A 20,140-nucleotide genomic window follows, 5' to 3' on the forward strand; every position below is an offset into this window, starting at 1 on the left:
TCTTGGAAAGTTTTGTCAAAATATCTACTGACAGACGCCCATTTAGAGGAGGATCTGGCTGAACTTCCTTTTTTGGATTCATGCAATAGCTCAGAATGTTTCACAGAGTCAAAGACTCACTGAGACAGAAGAGCTGCAGTAAAGGGATCCTGAGCATCACATTCATAAATATATAAAGAGAGGACATGGCCAGGTTGGATGTCACAGAGATTTTTCATGGTATTTCGTATCCGGGGCACCTGCACACGCAGGATTCCTTCCAACACGCTCTCAAGTTTCCGTTTCAAGACACGGATGTCCTCATTGTGTCCTATCCAAAGTCAGGTAAGAGGAGGCGACTCTAACCGTCAGGATATGCTGCACTTCACTAGTGGCTTCTTACTAAGTTAAATTGAATATTTCATGAATTTTCAATAAGTCAACAGTGGATAGTAGTTGGGCTTTCTGAACGACAGGACACTAGAATATCATCTACTGTGTAGTGTGAGGTCTCTTCAGCTGGTCACAGTAGGTTGGTTTTAGTGGTTTATTTTTGAATTGGCAGCATTTCATGGGAACGGCATAGAGTGCCTATGGCGGCACACTGTTCTGCTTGGTGATGTAGGAAAGTCTTCAGTAAGCAAACCATGGGGAAATCTATTTGAGGAAATTTGCCTTCTTTGTCCAAAACCAGTCAAACTGGTTTGTCCAAAACAGGGTGTGGGATCACTTGGATTATTCCTAATCTGGAATAATCCATGTAGAAAATTATGCACTGGGTTGTAAAGCATGTCCTCTAAGCAGTCTGTTTCTTCCTTCAAGTTACATATCTCTGATTTCTCTCAATAGGCACAACATGGATGCAAGAAATTGTGACCCTCATATCCAGCAGAGGTGACCCACATCTGTCCCAGAGTTCTCCAAACTGGACCAGAGCCCCCTGGTTGGAGCAATACTACTGTGCAGATTTGCTGAAGAGCTCAACCTCAACACCTCGAGTTCTGACTACACATCTGCCCCATGACCTGCTGGGCCCTGCCCTCCAGGAATCCAAGGCCAGGGTCAGATTCATTTATATATATACATATGTTCAATTTTAATATAAATTTTAAAACTGAACAACCAGATTTGGATAAACAACATCCACTGGTTTCTCATTTTGTTTTTCGATAAAATGAGTTTTTGTAGAAAAGGTCAGAAAATCCATTAAACATAAAACATTTTGAAATGCACATATTTGGTGAGTTTAGATAGAAATGTAGCAGTTTAATCAGTGCCAATACTAATCAGGAAGAGATTATCTACTTGACTAAATTAAGGAGATGAGATGTTTGAGAAAGAAGTCAAACAAATGAAGACTAGCTTAAAAAGTTAAAAAGACCATGAACAGGTAAAATAAATTTTAAAAAACTTTCAAACGGTGATGCAGGGATGGTGTAATAATATTTATTCACTGACGTGTTACTTTTTTGGACACTGGTGATCTTTTCTCTTCAATTTTCCAGCTTCAGAATATAAATAGAATATCAGGATATTCTTCATTCTTTACAAGAGCAGCTCCAACATGCTGGCACACATTGTTGTTTATCTCCCATCAGATCATCTATGTGAGCAGAAACCCTAAAGATGTTCTGGTGTCCTTTTATCACTTCCACAAGATGGCCAACTTCCTCCCTGATGCTGGCTCCTTTCCTGAGTTTTTGCATCAGTTCTTGGAGGGAACATGTAAGTTGACATTTTTCTGTTTCTATAATATTTTTATTGTGTTTCTTAAATTTGGATTCCCCCCCCCCGCCCCCCATCTATTCTGTTCAGTGCACTTTGGCTCCTGGTTTGACCACATTAAGGGTTGGACCAGTCAGGCTGCAGCTCTCAACCTGCTGCATGTCACATATGAAGAGATGTCAAAGGTAAAGAAGAACTCCTTCATTCTATAGTAGCCACATATAAATAAAAATATAATTTCCACCAAAAAATCCAAAAACTGTATAACGCAGAAGATATTAATTTTTAGAGTAAACTACAAGTTATGTCCTAAATCATGTCTTTCAAAGTCCCCCCCCACCCCCCCATTACTTTGAAAGAACTGATTGAGTCATTGTTTAATTGTCTGAATAATTGCTGTTAGTTTTTTTTATATACAAATAATATTACCAACTTGTTTTGATGTCAGGACCTGCATGGGACCATAAACAGGGTGAGCTCTTTCCTGCAGCGCCCTCTGCTGGAGCATGAGCTCAATAACTGTGTGACACACTGCAGCTTCAGCTGCATGAAGGACAACAAGATGATCAACTACAGCCTCATTCCTGATGAGATACTGGATCACAGCAAAGGCTGCTTCATGAGGAAAGGTGGTTTAGTTTGTCTCACAACATGTGATCCAAGTTAAATGATCCTCCAAATGAATCGATCTGTTACAAACATCTCACACTTTTTCAAACAGAAGTGACTTTTTAAATGTAACTACATGCATAAATCAGATCTCGAGAAAAATAATGTTCTTGGTACAGACACAATTGAAGAACTTTTTATTTTATGCTTTCCATTTCTACAGAAAATATACTTTTACTTTCTTAAGAATAAAAATCTTGTCTTATTTTTTTTTTTTCTACCATCCAGGTGAGATTGGAGACTGGAAAAACATGTTCACAGAGGAGCAGAATCGATACTTTGACACTGTGTTGAAGTCCAAGATGCAGGACTGCATTTTGAAGTTTGTGTGGGAAAAACCAGAAAACGAGGAATCACAGCTGAAAGACTGAATCTCCAAAACAAAAGAGATTTGTGTTAACTGTGTGAGAGATCATCCCAGAGATGATGAAATCATGTTCGTCCTATAAACATTTATTAAATCCAGACATTTTTAAAGGTTATTTTCCAGAATGATATCTCCTTGACATCCTTTGAAGAATGTGTGGTATTGTTTAGTGCTCATGAATGAATCGTTTTATGTGACACGTGTCATGGTTCTGTCTGTTTGGTGAGCAAAAATAGACATGAGGCAAACATTTACTGATTCAATACCTGATGTGCTTCTTTCGATTTTTTTCCAAGTTGGACTTGGGTTTTCTGTGAATCACAAGATGTACGTATAGAACCTGACAGTCGTGTCAACACTGCAACAATAAACAGAGGGGGAGGAAAGGTTAAAGGTCTTTGAATCCACAGGGCTGAGCTGTCCTTTTGTATGCTGTCACTTCACTCGCCTAGAAGAAACATGTTGCTTCCCTGCTAGTTAATATTTAGGAGTCCACGCTGCATAATACTATTAAACATTTGTATACATTTGTGATGTTTTAATGGCCTAAGGTAATGAAACATGGCTAGCAGCATTAAAAAATTACTAAAAGAGCAACTGATAATTTTGAAAAATCAAAATTGGAAGAACTGAGCTAAATTAAATCTCAATATCTGACAATGATTTTGTTCAGAAACTAGAACTTGGGGTTAGGATATAGAAATGAATAAAAAATGAACGAAAGTCATTGCAAAATCCTGGTGAAAACACGTGTGCATGTGTGTGTGTTATATATGTGCATGCCGCACATTGCCATTCAATTATTTAAAAAGGAATATGTAGCATCTGAAGGACTGTGCAGACTCTGGTCCGCACTACCAGTGTATTATTTGCAGCTGTTTTCTCCAAAAAAGCAAAAAAAGACGACCCCCCCCCCCCCCCTACTTTATAAAGAATAAATAAATGAATATTGTATTTAAGACTTAAAAAACAAGTATCATTAGGACATTCCTAAAAATATACATTTAGGTCGACACCTTGGCTGCTTTCTACGAAAAATGTATAATTATGTCAATAAAACCCATCCGAGCCCATGGAGCTACTCATCAATTTGAGAATTGTTAAATGTGTGTTGATTAATCAGGCTGACAAGGCTGATGGGCCGTCAGACCAACGTCCAACAAACACACATCCATTCATAATTTGCTTCCAAGCTTTTAATATTCACTCACACATCCCAGTGTGTGAGAAATGTCTTCACACTTCTTCAGACGTCTCAGACTTCGCTTAGGGGAAGGAGGTTGAAGGACAGCAAACATCTCACCTTTAGTTTCATCTCTCCTAAGGACAGCAGTCAGTAAATATGCTAGTTTGTTCAAATAGAACCTATTCAGAGTTTGAGGTACAGATATTATTTTCTCCTTACTGTTGAAGAGATTGATGATCTGCTCATTGCTGATTTACTATAAAACTTGATTTTAGTCATTTTAGATGCAATGACTTTTGATTATCTTTTATTTAAAAAAAAAGAAAGAAAAAGATCCTAAGAAAATCTTTCAGTGAGCTTTTATTGTCAAACTGTGGTCAGTGGCAATGTAACCAACACGGAGGTTAACTGGGCAACAAAACACAGAGAAATTTTTACTGGAAATGTGAAAGAAATCTTATTATTGCTCTTTATAACCTGATGTGAAAGTGGTTGCCATATCTCTGTAAAAAGCCCAATCTCCACAATCGAGTTTTTCTGTTACATTGTGCAGCATATGTTTATTATCAAAATTTTCTAAAGAAAATTTCATACATTGTCACATAAAGATCTTCATAAATTTCATGCTTTTGGGATTTTGTAGATAAATTGCCTCCCAGTTGCAAACTTAAGTCTTAGGAACTGTAGCTTATGGCTTTCTCTCACATCGTCTAGATTTGTGATCAAGAACTTTTCTCTGAGTTTATTATGCATATTTACCTCAGATTTGTGATCATAAATTAGTCACTTTAAAAAGCTCATTTGAGTTATTAAGTAGCTCAGGGATCAATGTTTGGCTGTATATAGTTTTCAACATACATCCTTCCTTTGATTTAGTCAGCATAGTTAGCACAGTTAGCATGCCCATAATTATCACAGGTATGAGGTGCTCTGATAACCGTAGCTCTTATATTTCTGAAAATAGATTCTGAAAGTCTCATGATTTTAAGATTTAGGTGATTATAAGTGAAAGTTTTCACGTTTGGATCTTCTTTTATTTTCTGTGTCGCTGGTTTCAGTCTCAGCAGCACCCAGGCTGCTAGGAATTTGAAGAGATGTTTGAGTCCCTTACATAAGACGGTCTACTGACATACTGAATGCTTGAGATCAAAGCCACACCTAAAACTTGATGTGAGTGATGTCTGACACTGATGGGGGGGGGACTGTCTGAAACAATTCATCTTTGGTCCAATGTAAGAATGAGCCTCAGGTGATGGTGAACTTCTCCAGTCCTTTTGTTTCTATCATAGTCCCGGTGTTGGGAATCAAAAGAGGGGTGCGTCTCCACAGCGCCGCCTCCGCTGCTGCTGCTGAAAGCAGGCTGACCTTTTCCATCTTGATGTTATCTGGCAGCATGACAACCTACGACAAGACACTGCAGAGAAAACCTGTGTACATTGAACATTTCTTACTGTTGCAGTCTATTGTCGTGCTTGTACTAAAATACAAGCACGACAAAAGGCTTCTTTATACATTTAACTGGGAAACAACATGCGGTATAAAACCACATTCTTACTGCAATGTTTTAAGTGCAAAAAATACCTTATAAAATCATCATTTTTGTATCTGCTTATCAAATTTTCACTTGCAATGTCTTATTTTTATATATATATATATATATATATATATATATATATATATATATTCGTTTAGTCTATCTCTATAAATGTATAATTTACGATGAATGCAGTTTTCTTCCTAATTTTTTTGTGCCGGAGAAAAATGAAAGCTGCAATAACTGAGTCACAGGTGTTGTTGTTGCCCCCTGTGCTGCAGCTGGTAATGAGACCAAGAGCTCTGAGCTCCTAGCAGGTGTTTTCCTCTGGAAGGAACAAGGTGTGACAGTCTTGGCATTTGCATCACATTTAAAGCCCATCAGATTCATCATCATCTGAATCAGAAACTAATAGATCCAAGTGAGTCACTTCACCACTGTGAATCTCCAAATTTCAAAGGGACTGACGTACCTGGGAATTAGCAGAAAATTATTTTACTCACAGTAATAAAGACATTTGTTCGCAGATGTGAGTAATGTGTTAGTGAGTCTCGATATGATTAGAAATCACCTGACTGAAGATGTCTACACATACTTTGACTCCTTCCCAGTACTTTAAAGTTGTGAATCACATACATGCATCTGTTTTACTGATACAGCTGGATTTGTCTTTGCCCTCATGGTGAAACAAGATAGAAAGTGAGGTTTTGTTCCCATAAATAATATGGTTTAGTACTGCAAAGTCAAGTCACTGATGTTCCCAATAAACCCGCAGCTGGTCGTGGCAGATGGTTCTTCATCCCGAGCCTGGTTCTGTTGGAAGTTTCGGTAACACTTTATTTGAAGGGGGGTGAATAAGACTGTCATGACACTGTCATAAACATAACACCTGTCATGAACATCAATAAGTCTTCATGAATATTTATGACTGTTGTCATAAAGTGTCATTCGGTAAATCATGACACTTTTAATACAAAGCTGACGTTATTCAAAATGTCTTCGTTATGACAAGTTGTCATTAACCTAGACAAATTGTCTTCGTAATGACAAGTTGTCATTAACCTAGACAAAATTGTCTTCGTTTATGACAAGTTGTCAATAACCAAGAAATCATAATCTAACATAAATTTGTTATAAAAGTATTACCAATTAAACTTTAAAAATTTGCTTTATGTAGTAATAGCTCTGCCATGTTGTTTAGTCTTAATTTTCTTAATTTAATCGATCCTAAAGTTTTACAGCAAGATGTCTACAAAGCACTTATGAACTTGGCATTTGAAACATTATTGTGCGAGGACTGAGGCAATAGAGGACTGTGGCAAATGATGCAAGTTTTACGTGTGTGGAGTCGGTTGGACCCCATTTCTAAACACAAGGGTTAAGTAATGCAATACACCATCTCCACCAGTGAGAGGCAGCAGTGCACGAACAGGCGTGCAGTGTGTTGGTGAAGAAGAAATCTTCCATATTGTGGTGCAAACCTAACACAAGTTTTAACGACCAGACCTCGTGTTTAAAAAGAAGCCGAAGTTTGACACCTAATACATACGAGGTATGTGTTTTATTAACTTTACATTTTCTTTGAGAAAATAACATTGACGATGTTCTCTTTCTCTGTAATGTTAGCTATGAGCTTTTCAAGCCAATCCTACCTTGCTGTAAGCATAGACCTTTATACGTATGATGTCTATGGGAGGGACGACCGCTCCAAGATGTCCGCCGTATTTCCTGCGCTGGAGCAGTCAATGCGGGGTCTACTCTTATATTAATGTCTATGGTTGCACCGACTGCCTGCTCTTTCCCACCGCTACAGTGTGTGCTAACCAACTAGCATCATGGCCTGTTGGCTATCTAATATCTTTTAACACATTAACACATTTCCTTAAACATTCCTCGAACAGTACCAAATAATAAAAGTACTTAGTTAAAATAAACTTGAGGGTTATTCTCACCTCAAATAAATGAGCACATGGGAGACGCAGTCTGTTACTCCAATGGGGTATATGCCACGGACTTCCGTTTTAGCACTTCCGCATTTTTATGCCACATAGACTGGTTCCGGTGCACACGCAACAGTATGTTAACAGTGGCTCCTCAGTCCTGCAGGCAGTGGTGGAGAAAGTACTCAAAAAATTTACTTAAGTAAAAGTACAAATACACAGTCAAAAATGTACTTAAGTAAAAGTCAAAGTACCACATTAACATTTTACTTAAGTAAAAGTAAAAAAGTACTGGCTTTTAAAAATACTTAAGTATTAAAAGTAAAAGTACTTGCTGAATGCATTGCCTAATCACTAATATCATTAAGTGTACCAATCGTATTTAATTTTAATACAACAGTAATGTGCCATTTTAATGAACAATGCCACAGATAAAGCATGTTTTTATTGAGTTTACTCTGTAACATAGTTTAGACTTAGATATGTGATTCTATGCATCATCATTTCAGGGATGGAAACATCTCCTGTCCTAACAGCATGAACTTCACTTTTTTTGCCACACATTTATTTTGAAAGAAATCCAACTGGCAGAGGAGGACCTGGAACCAAGGAGCCACATAGCAGAGTTGTAGTCTAGACCACCGAACCCAACCCAACTCAAAACCAGCACCCCGTGCTATATGACAATAAAATTAAGTGCACCTATCAAAATTGCTTCTCAAATTGATCTGAAAGATTCACTTTCCCATAAAAACACCTAGATATTAAATACTTAGAGCTGAAATAAATTTAACCAGTGACAATTAAAACTCTTCTTCATTCTGTTTTGCTTTCAGCTGTGCCACAGAGGTCTCCTGCCATCCCTAAAAAAAATAACACCCTGGGTGGTTGCCCATATTGCCAATGTCAGAAATTGCACCATTAAACATAGCAATTAACAACGCTCAACTATGAACACTGTCCAAGGCCCAATAAGCAACAAGTAACCAAGCAGGAGGAGCACCGTGACTGTTCTCATCCTCCCTCCTGCTGCAACGTCTGCCACCATGACAGGTGACAAAAACAAAGAGCAATGAGCATGCTCTGCGTTCCTACGTTCTTGTTTTATTTATTCGCCAATTAAATATAAAGATATTTTAATGAAATAAAATAGCTACTGCAGTGTACACAGAGCATTACAAGAACAAAGAACGGCTCTCAGTGAGGCTTCAGTACTATAGGACTTAGTCAAGATCCGTCCAGAAGAATCGGATCGTTCCTGAATGTCATATTTCTATATTGCACTTTGGTCACAGCGTTGTCCCATATATGCAACACCTCAGCCAACACCTCCACACAATAATTTAGCACATGAGTGACAACTTTTTTTCATCGCAGATGCAACATGTGTTTCAGTAAATACAGCTAGCTTTGCTAGCATCACGTCCACGGAGCTTACCTTTCTTTAACCTTTCCTTCCAAGTGACGTTAAAAATTGGACGAAGTCCCACTGTCTGTGAAAGCGAAGCGCTGCTGATTTTACATGTCGCTATATCTTATGATTTATGCAGCGCTATTATATTACTGACTCTCAGAGGAAACCACTGCGCATGTGTTAGAGCTCCGCGTGCGAGTTAAGGTGGAGGCGATGGGTGACAACAGACACTAAGTCACGTTATTGCTCGGATTTTACAGCGCCACCTTAAATCCCTGAACTTCACATTTTAACGGAAAAAAAGCTCAACGCGACTTGGATGTAACGAGTAACGCGACACTTTGTAGAAATGTAGTGAAGTAGAAAGTACATATACTTACTGTAAAATGTAGTGGAGTAAAAGTAGAAAGTACCCATTATTAAATCTACTTAAGTAAAGTACAGATACACAAAAATTGTACTTAAGTACAGTAACGAAGTACTTGTACTTCGTTACTTCCCACCACTGCCTGCAGGACTATTAATGATGCCTATATAATTATTCAGACGTCCTGAAACGCTCCAGCAACAACAAAGGATTTAAGCTGGATGTGTCAAAACTTCACAATAACTTCGAAGGTAAGTTAATAAATCGTTTGTATTCACCATAATGCCTCATATGTCTGACGTAGCTAACAGGGACATGCTTACAAAGGTGCTATGTAAATGTTAAGTGTTTTGATTATCTGCATTGTGCAATCTACATATCTCTACTTTATAGATGGATAAATATATAGATATAAACATATATAGATCTGTCTATATTGTGCCCAAGCTATCAGTTGAAGCTGAAGTTAGCTTCCGAATGTAGCATCTAATTCGGAAAATAGCTAAAGGGCTTAATTTTTCACTATCTATACTATAGCTTTTTTAATGTGTTGTACTTTAAAAACAACACCTAGACATTTCAAACCTAACTAGATTATTTTGTACTAACAGCAGAATGAAAAAAACATTTGTGAAACCTTCTGATTTGTGAAATTTGTAAAATGTCAATAGATTCCAGAACGCATTAGATCTGAATTATTAATTTGTGATTATTATTTTAACTTTCTGTTTTCTTTCTTTTTTTAATCTTTATTATATTTGGACAGTTCTGTTTGGTGGCTTCCTGGAGGGAGAAATTGGCCGAGCTAATGTTGCCAACAACTTTTCTCCTGCTATTAACGTTTTTGCTTTTCTTTATATGAAGTATTTCTATCAGTTGCTCTTTTTCCGTTTTGTATACAGTATTTTTACCTTAATGCTTACCTGGTCAGTTGAGGTGGAAATGTACATCCTCTTGATTACTGACAAATGTCAGAACCACATGAACTGAGCTGGTTACATCAGATCAATCTCAATCTTTATTTCTCATTAAAATGACTTCTTGTAATTTTAAGACATTGTTATAAAATTGCATCTTTATTCTGCTGTAATGACTGCATTCTTGCAATTAAAATTTCTTGTATCCTGACCGTAATGCTCCCTACAACTCACAGAACAGATGATTGAAATAAAGGCATTTTTTTAAAAAGTATTTTCTGTGATTTTAGTATAGAAATTGAGGGCGGGAGGAATTGATTAAAATAAAATCTGGTATAAAAAAATCTTGTATCATCCAGCCTTATTCAGCATATTAAATTATATGACTAATTACATATTACTTAATATTCACATTTCTTTGCTGGTATAACCTAAATGTGTTGCATTATAACATCTCACTTGAATTCCTGATCTACATGCAAATAGTTGATATAACGTAAACACTGAGAAAAGGGGAAAAAGTTTGTGAAATGTAGAGTATTACAAATGAGATTCAATTTTATTGTAGGTAAAAACAGGATAGCAAAATGAACAGTGAATATATAATATACTTCCTAGCAGCTAATCAGACACTTGTTTTGCCTTTACTGGTGATGAGAACTCGTCACTCTGGAAGAGAGCTCTGCCCCGTCCAGGATGACTGCAGTGTCAGGGTAGCCAACAAAGTCTGCAGGTAGATTTTTGCATATCTGGTGCTCCGGTTTCAAGATCATAGTTTAACCAAGTACTGTAAATAAAATATTAGTCCACGTTGTGATGATCCGGCAGACCGTGGACTGATGGACGCCGTACCGGTCAGTTGGTCCAGGTGCTTGGATCCAGTGGAAAGGTAATCGGCACAGCGATCATGACTCAGAAACACATCACGAGGTGTTACGATGCAAACTTAAAAAATTAAAAAGAAAAAAAAACTAACAAGCGTCCATATTTAGCTGCACAACGTAATCAAAACTAATAAATCCTCGGCTCTTTTTGAGAGTTTTGCTTGAAAATAAATTGACAATATCTCAGGAAATTAAATGTGTAAGTGAAATAGTTCTGGTATCACAAAGAAACTGCAAAAAAAAAAAAAAAATGTTTCAGAGTTGTAACAACACTGAAGTTACTGAGTAAGAGTGAACTAAAATACTATTTAGAAAATGCATGTTAAAATCTGAATACTCTTGAAAGTGTGCAGCTGAAATTAATTTAAACTACTAGCAGGCAAAGCAGTGTTCGCCTAATACCTGCACCAACAGTAATACAAAAAATGATGCATACAAGAGGCATTAGTTTATAAGATCGAGGCAAACCTAAATTTACCATTTTAAAAACAAAATGCAGTCATAACCTCATTTTCTAAGCAGAATCTCAGAGGGGAAAAAAAGAGAAATTGTGTAACGCAAGAACAAATTATAGCAGCCAAGTGGAAAAATTCACTCTAACGTGGATTATAATTATAAAACAGCAAAGGTAGATGTCATATTTTTGGGATTCGGGAAATACGTGATTTCTACCATTTGTTCTGTGGGTTTTTTTAATGTGGGTCGGTGCCACTTAAACGGCTGTAAAGCGAAGGTTTTGGACCTTAATCTGACTAACTAGTTCGGGCTGAAGCGTTGCTACTCTCGGTTGTTCTTAAATTACGGTGCTCGGTATCGCTTGGACTGCATGTTAAATGTATTTTATATAATTGTCACATAAAAAAAGCTAAGGAGTTGCCTAAAAATAATTTCATACTCCTGTACAACACGCAAACATCAACACACGTATTGACTTACCTTGTGCCGAATCGCTGCCTCTGTTCTCAGCCTGTTCCCGTTGCAGTGGATTTCCTCCTGCATTATTTTCCTCCAACAAATTATTCCAGTGAACGAAGCTCGTACAGCTCCCGTTTAACCTCCGTCTTCCCATTTCTGACGCTGGATCTTCAATATCCTCAAGCTTTGAAATAGCAGGCAGCTACAAACCGGGTGTTAGCTGTAGTGGCTAAGTTTTGGCTACAGTCCGCTGTCGCCTTGATATCAGCAGGAAAATGAAAGAAACTAAGCACTGGATGGTACTGGCTAATTACTGGACACAACGGCACACCACAAAACTCGATTGTTGTACCAGTAGGTCACAGATATTTTAAGTTTTGCGTCTTTTTCATGGTACAGATCTTACAGCTTTGGGTAAAAACAATAGGAGCAAGCAGGACCCGGAACCAATCTATGTGGCATAAATTCAAACGGAAATACGTCACCACCTCTCGTGGGATATACCCCATTTCTCTCAGCTTATGAGAAACTGCAGAGCAACAGGCAGCTCAAAGTCCCCATGCACCACCTACCGGTGAAACACCGTTACTGCACCCATTGTGTTTAACCCCTGTTAACAAATAAAATATCTTATCATAACCCCATAAACATTTAAAGAAATGTATGCTCTTTTTTCACTTTTGTGGGCACACACCAGTGGGCATCACAAGAGGTTTGACTGAGAGACCGGCTCAGGTAATGTTGTGGTTCCACTGACATTTGCTCTATGCCTGTTAGGAAATGGACCCCAAATAACAAATAAAAATGGGTGGGCGGTAAAGTGGAGAGGCTAATGGTTCCCTGGCCCCTCCTGTTAAGCTGCGCAAATCACGAAAGTGAAAAAAACATTGTCCAACAAAGTTCATCCTGGTCAAAGAAGCCCAGATTACAAAAAGAGAAACTTTCTCAGTGTACTTCTGTGGGAAGTGATTGAAAAGGCTGCAGATGGACCAACTCTGCATCTTGTCCAACAAATCTTTGAGGAACAACATAGCAAAATTTTGATCTTGCTTTTGAGAAAAACTGGAGATATAAATGTGGACGTACTCTCGGAGGTGTCAGAAGAGCTTGGTTTAAGGATTTGCCAGAGTATTGCGAGAGATGCATTCCACTTTGCCAGTGGACTGCATTTAATTGCACTACTTGATTACCTAGAAGGACACCAAGTTATTGTGGAAAAATTCAAAAAGCACCTGGAGAATCCTGTTCCTCCTAAGAAAATGTTAACGTCAAAAAGAAAGTCCAGAAACTTTTTTTTCCTAATGAGGACTTGTACGCAGATGAAAACTGAATAGGAATATTGAATAGGAATAATCTTTTCACATAATTAAATCAAATGTTTCTTTTGTTTTTTTAATTATTTTTTTAGTAGGTTATTAAGCCTTTTAAGACTGATTGTCATGGACTCATGACACGCATTTTGGGAACACACACAGTAAATCTATAAACCAACAACCTCCTTAAAAGTCTACCTACATGTTTGCAGAAACCTAAAGATCTTTTTCTTTCACACACTGCTTGCAAGTCTAAAGTTCTGGTTCCTATTGCAGAACAACTCTGTGTGTGTTGTGACCTTAGTCGGTGCTTTAAAGGAATGCACTGAGACTGGTAGAGAGTAATAGGATTTGACAGGACATTAATATTTTAGAAGCAATAGAGAAAAACCTCCGGTGCTGCGCTTCAGAAATCCTTAAAAAAAAAAAAAACCTTACACAAATTTGACTCTGGCTAAAAAGAGGAAACACAATGAGTGCACGCTTCTGCAGAAGCACCTCCTGTCTTCTTCTTGTCCCAGATTTTAAGCATGTTGGATAAATTGTGGCTGGAATCAGAAAATGACAACATTCAAATTGCAGGCTAGGATTTTTGTTGGGTTTATTTGAAAATGATTTATTGCGTTTCAATATTTTTATTCATTTTATTTCTAGGGCGTCTGTAGGATTGGATGTGTATACAACATCTAATAAAATGATCAGTTTTGGAAATTATTGAATGAATGGTCTTTACTGCCATCATACAAACAAAACCAGACATTTCTTGTAGCTTCCAAAACCCTGAATTCAATCTGTGAAACAATATAAATTCATGGTTCGAGGGGCTTTAATAAAAGAACACGGTTTGAATCAAATTATTTTGGTCTGGTTTCAGTAAACTTATAAAGTCTGCTGTGAATTCACGGAAATTGTAGTAACATAATTTAAAAGAGATTTTATTTTTATCAAAGCAAAGCAAAGATTTTAAAAGCAAAGAAGTGGCCGGTTATAAAATGAAGCAGCGAAAAATATATTTGAACCTTTTGAACCTCAGGTCTGCTGCAGTGACTCCTCAGGAATAAACATTGTTGAATAAGAATAAGGAGTTAATGTGTTTGCGAAGAAGACAGACAGTGTTACGGAGCAAAACAGGTTTGCATACCAATATAAAAGCACTCTTCAAAGCAGAATAGGGGAAATCATCATTTGAAGCTGCAGCATCTGAACGATTTGGAGTCAGAGAGGAAATGGATTTCCAAGTTAATTAAGGCTTTTGCACAAAATGATCCAGCAGAAACACAGCAAAGCCGAGATGAACTCAATCTGCAAAGTTTTGAAAAACGGCAGGAAGGTCAGACGTCAGAAACAAGCAGGACAGCGAAAGAGATGAAGAAACAACGGTTTGTAACTTAATGTACCCATTGGATATATTTACTGATAAAAAGAAATGCACTAAAAAGTGATTATTAAATGTTAGAACATTCATTTAAAGAAGGTAGTTCAACTATTCTGCAGTAAACCCTAAAAGACGACACATCACAGTTGCCTTTTTTGTAAATAAAGACATTTGCTGAGGGTGCGACAAAGAATAAATGTAGAAGACTACTTTCTTCTGATAATTATGATGTTTCATAAATCTGAGACAGCAGCATTTTCCTGTGTGGTGTCTGAATATTCAGAGGTGTAATTAACAGACTGAAAAACACAACAAAGACCATCTGCCTCTTCATGCCCCAAGCTGGCCTGTCTTTACGTAACACTGAAATAAATCACCCAGCGGGTCGGAACCAGTCCTCACTTTGATTTTTTGATTATTTTTTCTCTCGCTCTCACCTTCTCCAATCATAATGCATCAAGTGGACGGGCAGCTGTCATCACAACACCTTTCTGGGTGTTTATTGTTGAGGCACGTCGTTATTTATGGCAGAGTGGGACGCTCCTGCCTGACAGAAATATCTTTGAAGTGGTGGTATTGAAGGCAGCAGTCAAAAGCCACAGGTTGTGAAAAGTGTCGACTCCTTTTAATTCATTGTTAACTTTTGCTTTCAAGTGTTGCACAGCAGCACCATGATGTAATGTTGCCTTAACATTTAGAGCTGCTACAGCGCAGAATGTAACCAAGGATCGTCTCATGTGAACACAGTCAAATTTCATTTAAGTTGTTTTTTATTTACTGGAGAATATCTAATACTCAACATTTAAATTATAAATGAAATGCAAAGTGTTTTGTGGATAGGATATTCTGTCTATCCAGGACAGATAATGTGATTATTAACCAATTAGGCCACATTTCCATCTGTCTGTTTGCTCATCCATTGACTTTAAGATATCCCAGGTTAGGCTGTAAGCATGATATACAGCTATTCATGTTATTGGTCCTCACCTGTGTTGGTATTTAGGTCATTTTGGGTTGTTTTATTCTAAGTTTTTTCTCTTTCCATTCATTTGCATTGAGTTTTGAAGTGCCTTCTTGTGTTCTGTTGTGTTTATATTAGTCCTTTTTTGTTGTATGTGTTCAGCTCCTCTGTTCTGTTTATCAACTGTCCCTCTTGCTCTACCAAGACCCATTAGTCACAATATTAAAGCTCTCTGCTTTCTTTACTGGGTTTTTCTGCTGCTCTCACTCTGCCTCTTTACTCTGATTTTCTTTGTTTCCTTATTTAATTATTATAAAATCATCTCACTCTTAGGTGATATCTGCTTTCGAGTCATCTCAAATCCCAGTCAAGCTTGATTCTGGAGGATCTGAAATATTTTCCAGGCTAGAAAGGGCCTGGAGTTTCTTCATGTAGTTAGTTCCTGGTGTGCCACATGTTCTTGTGTCCGCCAAAAGAAGGTGCACAGGAGGCAAACGAATCAGATGAGCCAAATCACTTTGGCTCATCATTTTTGATAAGAACAAGAAGCAACTCTGACTCCATTTTCTCCCAGATGATGGAAATCCTCACCTCATCTGGTCCCAGTCAGCCTCTGAAGAAGGATCAGGCTTTTTGTGGGACAATTTGGTCTTATTTATTATCAGACATTGGGGATAAAAAGGTTATGTCTTTATTTTTTTAAATAAAATATCTGGTTTCAACTTCAGTGGGAATCATCTCCACACAAATTACTGGTGAGTTTTACAACTCTTTATCCCCCCCTAAACAACTCAAAATAATTTGTTTCAAACCTTGCTCTTAAATTCAGACCCTTGGGTCATTTCACAAAAGATTAATAGAAGCTCTGACCTAAATATAAAAGCATGTTTCGCTCTTTTCCTTTCAACTTTTCCCACCCGAGTTGAAACATACTCACAAAAAGCACGCAGTTGATGAATTTGTGTTCATTTGTCATTTCTGTAGCCTTTATAAATTCACATATTTCAACGTATACCCCTTTCTGAAATTTGCTTCAGAAATGTCAATAAATACGAACTTAGAAAAAAGGCCAAAAGGCATTATTAGTGTGGCCTATTTACCACTCTGTGGGTTCGTGATGAGACTCTGTAAATCATATCCGATGTTGTCACTTGTCATAACATTTAATCCACAGACTTGGCAGAAGCTAAACTAAAGCCATTTACTGACACAATACATTGCAATGATTTCTCTCTGCAAACATCTATCCCAACAAGAGAGCCTGAAGCTCTGTGGCTGCTATCGGTACATTTTAGCCATTGCATCAAAGCGCAGAGCAGATGACTTCTCTGTATCTCCTCTAATGATTCTATGGATCCAAGGTAAATACAAAGAAATCTTCATGTAGACGCTGTAGTTGTTTTGGCTGCAGGATTTGTCATAGGAGAGGATCCCCGCAGCGTACACGTCCCCAGATTGAGCATCTCTGACAGCCAGAGTGCCTCCCGCATCACCAAAACAAATGTTCTCCTCCAGCAGTGTGGGTCTGGTGCAGAACATGTTGTCGTCCAGACTCGGGGTGTGCGAGGTACGGTCGTACTCTGCTTTACAGTCGCAGTAATTAGCCAGAGGGAGAACAAGGTATTTGAGAGACGTAGCAGTGGTGAGGTGGATCCCCCAGCCCCAGCCAGCGATGACCCCTGACCCGCCCACACCAGTGACCAGGTCCTGCCCCCTCTCTGGGAGGGGGATCGGAGTGACCTCATCAGTCATGATCACAGACTCTTTAAGTCTGATCAGAGCCAGATCGTTGTCCCAGTCAGTCTGGTTCTGGAAGCCCGGATGAAGAAAAACCTACAGGAGGAGAATGGAAATATCTCTTATTTTTAATCTACTTCTTTTGCTGTTTTTTATAAAGAATGTGATAAAAAAAGTCTTTTAATCTCATATTCCAAAGATATCAAAACAAACTGTTCTTTGCTACCCAAAGCAACGTCTCACTCTGAATCTTTTCCCAGGGCGAACAAGTTTTGAACAAGTCAAAATAAGAATAATTTTCCCTTTTATATTAAGTTTTTTATAATAAGGTTTGAACGCCTAAAGAAATTAAAGTCTAACATGTTTATGAACTAAGAAAGATAAAAGAACAAAGCAAGAAAGTAAAAAAAAATTTCTTTTCCTTTCACAAATCACTTCATATATCCTTCCTGGATGTCATTTGTCTCACTAACCCTGAAGCGCAAAATCAAAAGTAATTTTATTCCAGCTCCTAAAAAATTGAAATGCAACACAGGAGAAAAGCATTACCAGGCACAGTAATGAAATAAAAAGAAGGGCAATAATACCTTGTTTTCTATTTTCCTTTCAAATTAACTAACACAAAAATGGCAGACATTTAGTAAATGTCTCCTTTATCAAGAAGCCAGTTTCTCACCTTGTCTACAGTAACTTCTTTGGAGGTGTCGGCTTCTGCCTTTTGTGAGATTCCTAGGTAAACTTGGAATGACGGGATCTTTTCCCTGAGTGTCCCGTCGACTCTTTCTAATAAAGAGGTTCCTTCCAGCCATCAACACCCAGCGGTCGGAGATGAGAGCCCCGCCTGCATACCCGCCATCCAGCACGCTGTCAGACAGGTACACCCTGGCTTGCCAGGGGACCTGAGGGGCCAACGTCCCACCAACCATCCGCTTCAAACGAAGGAAACCTAATTTGGAGGGGAAAATATAAAACCATGTTTAACTAATTTATTGTTATGATTTAATTTAGTTTTCCAGTTGAAAACATTTTCTCGTAAAAAACAAGATCGATTCAAATATCTTGTGTCTGTTTTTTTTGGCGGCCCATTTATGAAGCACAGGCTGGAAAACAGAGGCGATCTTAACTTCAGAAAAAGTAAATTAAAAAATATGAAATATATATATAAAATAATAATTTATAAAAATTAAAATAATAATTAATAAAATTAAATTAATTAAAATTAAATTAATTAAAATTAATCAAATTAAATTAATAATTTAAATTATATATATAAAATCAGAAGAACAACAAAGAATGTCCAAGTAGAATAAAACTAAGCACCATGGGGCAAAGAAAACTAAAATGAACTTAACTCAAAAATTTAAGAAACAGATATGCTTCAAATAAATAAAAATATTTATTAGAATTTAAGTTGCCTTTCAAAGTGAAACAAGTAAAACCACAAAAAAAGCTAATAAATGTAAGCTTTTTGTAAGTTTGATCTGTCCTTAGCGCTGTAACTCCTGGCTTGTGATTTATCGCATGGATCTGTATTTGAATTAAATCGTTTGAACTTTCAAGAAAAAGCTTTGATTCTTTCATTCTGTTTGTCACAAACAGAAAAGAAGAAACAAAGCCCATCTCTGTGTGTTTGATCGTCTTCTCCTTTCTGTGACTGAGATAATTGTGGTTCAAGTGATTGTCTCTTCAAAGCGATGGCAACATCTTGAATATTTTCTCTGGATTATTAAATCTGTACTGGTTCTTTCTTGGTGAGTTTTATCAAAGCAGAAGATTTCATCCTACAAGCAGTTAAACAAATTAATCACTGTATTAGCTTGACGCATAAGACGATTTTAAGAGTGGGTTTCTTTTATCACCTAATGCTGCTAGAAGCTGAAACAATCTTTTTCAACAAATCCCCAGTGTGCTGAGCCATATTTCTTGACCTAGATTGAAGGTTTTGTTGCATTTAAATGACTTTTTCTGAAGAAAAATAATGAATCTGAATGTTTTCATTACAGACTCTTGTTAAGAAATAAAAAATATTTGAATGAAACAATCTATTAAATTCTGCAGGAGCCAGAATTGGAGTTGATTGGCACTGAAGATACTAAACAGCATCATTTGATCAGGTGTCTTGTTTTGTACAAAGGTGAAGTTAAACTTCTACTCTCAGTTGGTTCTGCTGTCCGTACAGAAGGTGTGATATCAATCTTCATAAGCATTATGTTGCTATGTGCAACATTATGAAATAAGATTTTTCAACTCATCTATTCATTTTGTTAACGAAACTGAAACTGTGATTAAATTATCAGGACTCTTCAAAAACATGTCCTGATTTTCTCTTTAAAACTGATCATTTATTAGGTTATAATGAAATATTTTCAATAGTTTATTTCGTTGGTGAATGTTCTAAATTATTTTTACTAGCTGAGAGCATTAATAAATACATGAATAAACCAACACTCAATAATTTCAAAAGTTACGTTTCCTTTGGAGTTTTGGAGGACTCAATCATTAGTTTTTTTTTACTCACTTTTTGACTTGAAAGTATTATAAAGTTACACATTTTTTATAACTATTATGTTGTGACAGCATAACATAAGATAAATAATCTGGGAAAATATATCTCTAAAAATGGAGACAATTTTAACGAATATGGAAGAAACATATTTTTGAAAAAGTTACACACTGTCGCTTTAAACAGATAAATTCTTTAAAATTATGTGGATGGATGGATGGATGGTTTTTAAATCCAGCAAAGAAAATTGACAGAGAAAACTCCAACTCCAATCCAGAGTCTACTGAAGAAAGTCATCAAATGTGTAGACTATCATGAATTTTACAATAGACATCAACAAGTCATATGCAACAC

At 37.1% G+C, this 20,140-nt stretch overlaps 2 protein-coding genes across 2 annotated transcripts; one reads left to right on the forward strand and one right to left on the reverse strand.

The window, feature by feature from the left end:
• sult5a1 (sulfotransferase family 5A, member 1) lies at positions 1–3,147 on the forward strand. The gene is made up of 6 exons (XM_008405131.2): positions 1–324; positions 829–1,040; positions 1,578–1,704; positions 1,795–1,889; positions 2,153–2,333; positions 2,602–3,147. The coding sequence occupies exons 1-6, from the start codon at positions 186–188 to the stop codon at positions 2,742–2,744; spliced, it is 897 nt and encodes a 298-aa protein (XP_008403353.1). The 5' UTR covers positions 1–185; the 3' UTR covers positions 2,745–3,147.
• A 13,676-nt stretch (positions 3,148–16,823) lies between these two features.
• Positions 16,824–18,233, reverse strand: hp (haptoglobin; the record flags this gene model as incomplete). The annotated part of the gene is given in 3 exon segments (XM_017303866.2): positions 16,824–17,379; positions 17,960–18,023; positions 18,025–18,233. Coding segments are annotated over 3 exon segments (828 nt in total), but the record flags the coding sequence as incomplete, so codon positions are not given.
• Positions 18,234–20,140: the final 1,907 nt, after the last annotated feature.

The sequence above is a fragment of the Poecilia reticulata genome, chromosome 3 (assembly GCF_904066995.2).
Source record: "Poecilia reticulata chromosome 3, P_reticulata-male-v2, whole genome shotgun sequence".
Classification (NCBI taxonomy): domain Eukaryota; kingdom Metazoa; phylum Chordata; class Actinopteri; order Cyprinodontiformes; family Poeciliidae; genus Poecilia; species Poecilia reticulata.

Bases quoted from the DNA above. Each gene is read 5' to 3' on its own strand.
- sult5a1 (XM_008405131.2), top strand. From the start codon at position 186: ATGGCCAGGTTGGATGTCACAGAGATTTTTCATGGTATTTCGTATCCG. The intron at 1,041-1,577 runs GTCAGATTCATT...ATCTCCCATCAG, and splicing joins TCCAGGAATCCAAGGCCAGG to ATCATCTATGTGAGCAGAAA. The intron at 2,334-2,601 runs GTGGTTTAGTTT...TCTACCATCCAG, and splicing joins AGGCTGCTTCATGAGGAAAG to GTGAGATTGGAGACTGGAAA.